At 44.1% G+C, this 2,613-nt stretch overlaps 1 protein-coding gene across 1 annotated transcript; it reads left to right on the top strand.

The window, feature by feature from the left end:
- Window positions 1–1,792: 1,792 nt before the first annotated feature.
- Window positions 1,793–2,408, top strand: LOC112906007 (the record flags this gene model as incomplete). The annotated part of the gene is made up of 2 exons (XM_025979526.1): window positions 1,793–1,862; window positions 1,941–2,408. Coding segments are annotated over exons 1-2 (538 nt in total), but the record flags the coding sequence as incomplete, so codon positions are not given.
- Window positions 2,409–2,613: the final 205 nt, after the last annotated feature.

Here is a 2,613-nt window from a genome sequence, read left to right as displayed (position 1 = left end):
ACAAAGAATTCTATTTCTGAATGTTTATTAAATTCTTCCAATAATGGGAATTTCCATCGATGTATATGATCCATGTTCATAAATGTATTCGGAAAAGTACGAAAAAGCCAAATTTGGGTTCATAATTGAAACAGAGGCACCTGTGTCAATTAAGATCTCATGTTGGTATTTTTGGGATGTAATAAAGGGTAATTTTTTTTTAACAAATTATTGATTTCGTCAAATTCTAGGTCGCGTTCTCGCTCGAGGCTAGTGTCGTAAAATTTTCGTCGTAATGTTCGTCTGGAGTATTTTCAATTTCGTTTTCGAAATTTTCATTTTCTAAATTTTCAGCGGGTTTAATTAAAGCAAAACAGTTTCCATATTCGTCATAATAGCAATTATCGTTTAAGTTCAGTGTTTGTTAATTCTTGTACGTGAAATCGTGAAGGGCCTGTGGACTGATTTACAAATTGTCCGGGTTTCTTATTTAAACTTCCAACTGTTCTCATAGATACGTCCCTGGTGTGGGAACACTCGGTATAGCAATAAACAATTCAAATATGTAATAATGAATGTTCATCATTTCTGCCGACTTAGTAAAGTCGCGGTACAGTGCGACTAACTAGGTCATAGACATTTACACATACGTATGTAAACTGCTGAAATAACTATTGCCATTAAACCAATGTAAATAATTTTTATATAAATAGCGTGTAAATAATTGAATAAATCAGTCTAACACCAGGCTCACTTTAATTTGGATGCTGCAATAGTGTCAACCCTTGGATGCTGCAATTGTGTCAATCATCGGATGCTGCAATAGTGTCATAACTAATCATTGATGCAGAAATGTGTCCAACGCTATTATAAATCGGTTCTTCTCAGAACCACAACTTTGGATCTCTATACGATTACAGTGGTGACCCCGACTAAAGAACATATAGACACTAATGAACAACATTGGTGACCACAGCCGGAACCTTCTGAAGATGATTTACCATCCAAGCCGCCGTCTGATCCGTCACACATTCTCCACCGGCCAGTCTTCATCAGGACTACATTGGTCACCCTGCGGAGCAGCGCAGCCCTGTTCCACGACACGCAGCATGTAAACTAACAACACCACCCAGGCCAGCCGCAACGTGACACCCAATCTTGCCACAACACGTCTCCGTTCACCATGTCCCTTGACCGACTAGACGTCAAATTGTCACCCTTCGTGCCTTCCGACCCTGGTTTTGTATGGTTGACCGCAGTTTTGAGGCCTACGGAATTACGTCCGAATCAACAAAGTTTGGGTATGTGCTAGGCAACCTTGAACCTCACTATGTGGCGGAAGTGCGTGATATGTTTGTCAACCCCCCGGCGATCATCAGGGCAGCACTCATTCGTCGGCTAAGCATCTCCCAAGAAAAACGGATGAAACAACTCCTCCTGCCAGGAGATTTGGGAGACAGGAAACCCACGCAATTTCTGCGTCATCTACGCGGTCTGGCTGGAACCACAATGTCGGACAATTTACTGCGAACCATTTGGTTAAGTCATCTTCCTCTTAATATTCAAGCCATCATCGCAACTACAGCAGAGATAGCTGATAGCTGATTGCATCATGGAAGCAATCAAAACGCAAACCATAGGCGCAGCTAACCCCACGACCAGTTCCACTTCTGAGACCATTCAAACCTTAACCAACATGGTACATGCCCTCCAGATGAATCTGAACAACATGAGACGACACATTACAAGAAACACCGTTTAAATTCACGCAGTTTTCTACCCCGACAACGTTCCAATCACAATATTAGGGCAAATGGTCAAGCGCAAGGCACTAACGCATCCTACCATGACGGAGGACGACAGGAAATCAACCAGGAAACCACGTATGGCAACGACTGAAGTCCACACAGCGCAGCGTCGCCTATTTATATCGGACAGAGTCACACACTAAAAATTCCTAGTCGACACCGGTACTGACATCTGCGTGTATCCCAAGTCACTAATACCTGGGCCACGTCAGAAATCCACGTTCACGCTACAGGCAGCAAACGGCACCAACATAGTGACTTATGGTACCATTGTTCTGTCTCTCAATTTAGACCTACGAAGATATTTCCCATGGCGATTCATCATAGCTGACGTCACCAAACCAATTATCGGTGCAGATTTTCTTGCACACTACCAATTGTTGGTAGACTTAAGCAACCAACGACTCCTGGATCGACTCACACACCTCACCACCTCTGGTCAACTAATCAACTGCAGCCAACCTTCCGTTACTTTCGTCACAGAAACGAAACCGACCACTTCTGCTTACCACGAGATACTTCAGCATTTTCCCTCATTAACTCGACCCAGAGGCCAGATCACCTTATCGAAACATTCAACGAGACACTACATCAACACTACCCCCGGTCCACCGGTAGCACGTAAACCACGACGTTTTGCTCCGTACCGTTTCTCTGCAGCCAAGAGAGAATTTGAAACGTTGGTACAACTGGGTATCTCACGTCCCTCCTCCAGCCCCTGGACATCGCCACTACACATAGTCCCAAAGAAAGGCGATGAATGGCGCCCATGCGGAGACTACCGTGCTCTCAACGCGAGAACAATCCCAGACAGATATTCTGTACG

The sequence above is a fragment of the Agrilus planipennis genome, unplaced genomic scaffold, assembly GCF_000699045.2.
Source record: "Agrilus planipennis isolate EAB-ADULT unplaced genomic scaffold, Apla_2.0 scaffold1343, whole genome shotgun sequence".
Classification (NCBI taxonomy): Eukaryota; Metazoa; Arthropoda; class Insecta; order Coleoptera; family Buprestidae; genus Agrilus; species Agrilus planipennis.
The sequence above is the reverse complement of the archived record's forward strand: the minus strand, read 5'-3'. Positions and strand labels throughout refer to the sequence as shown.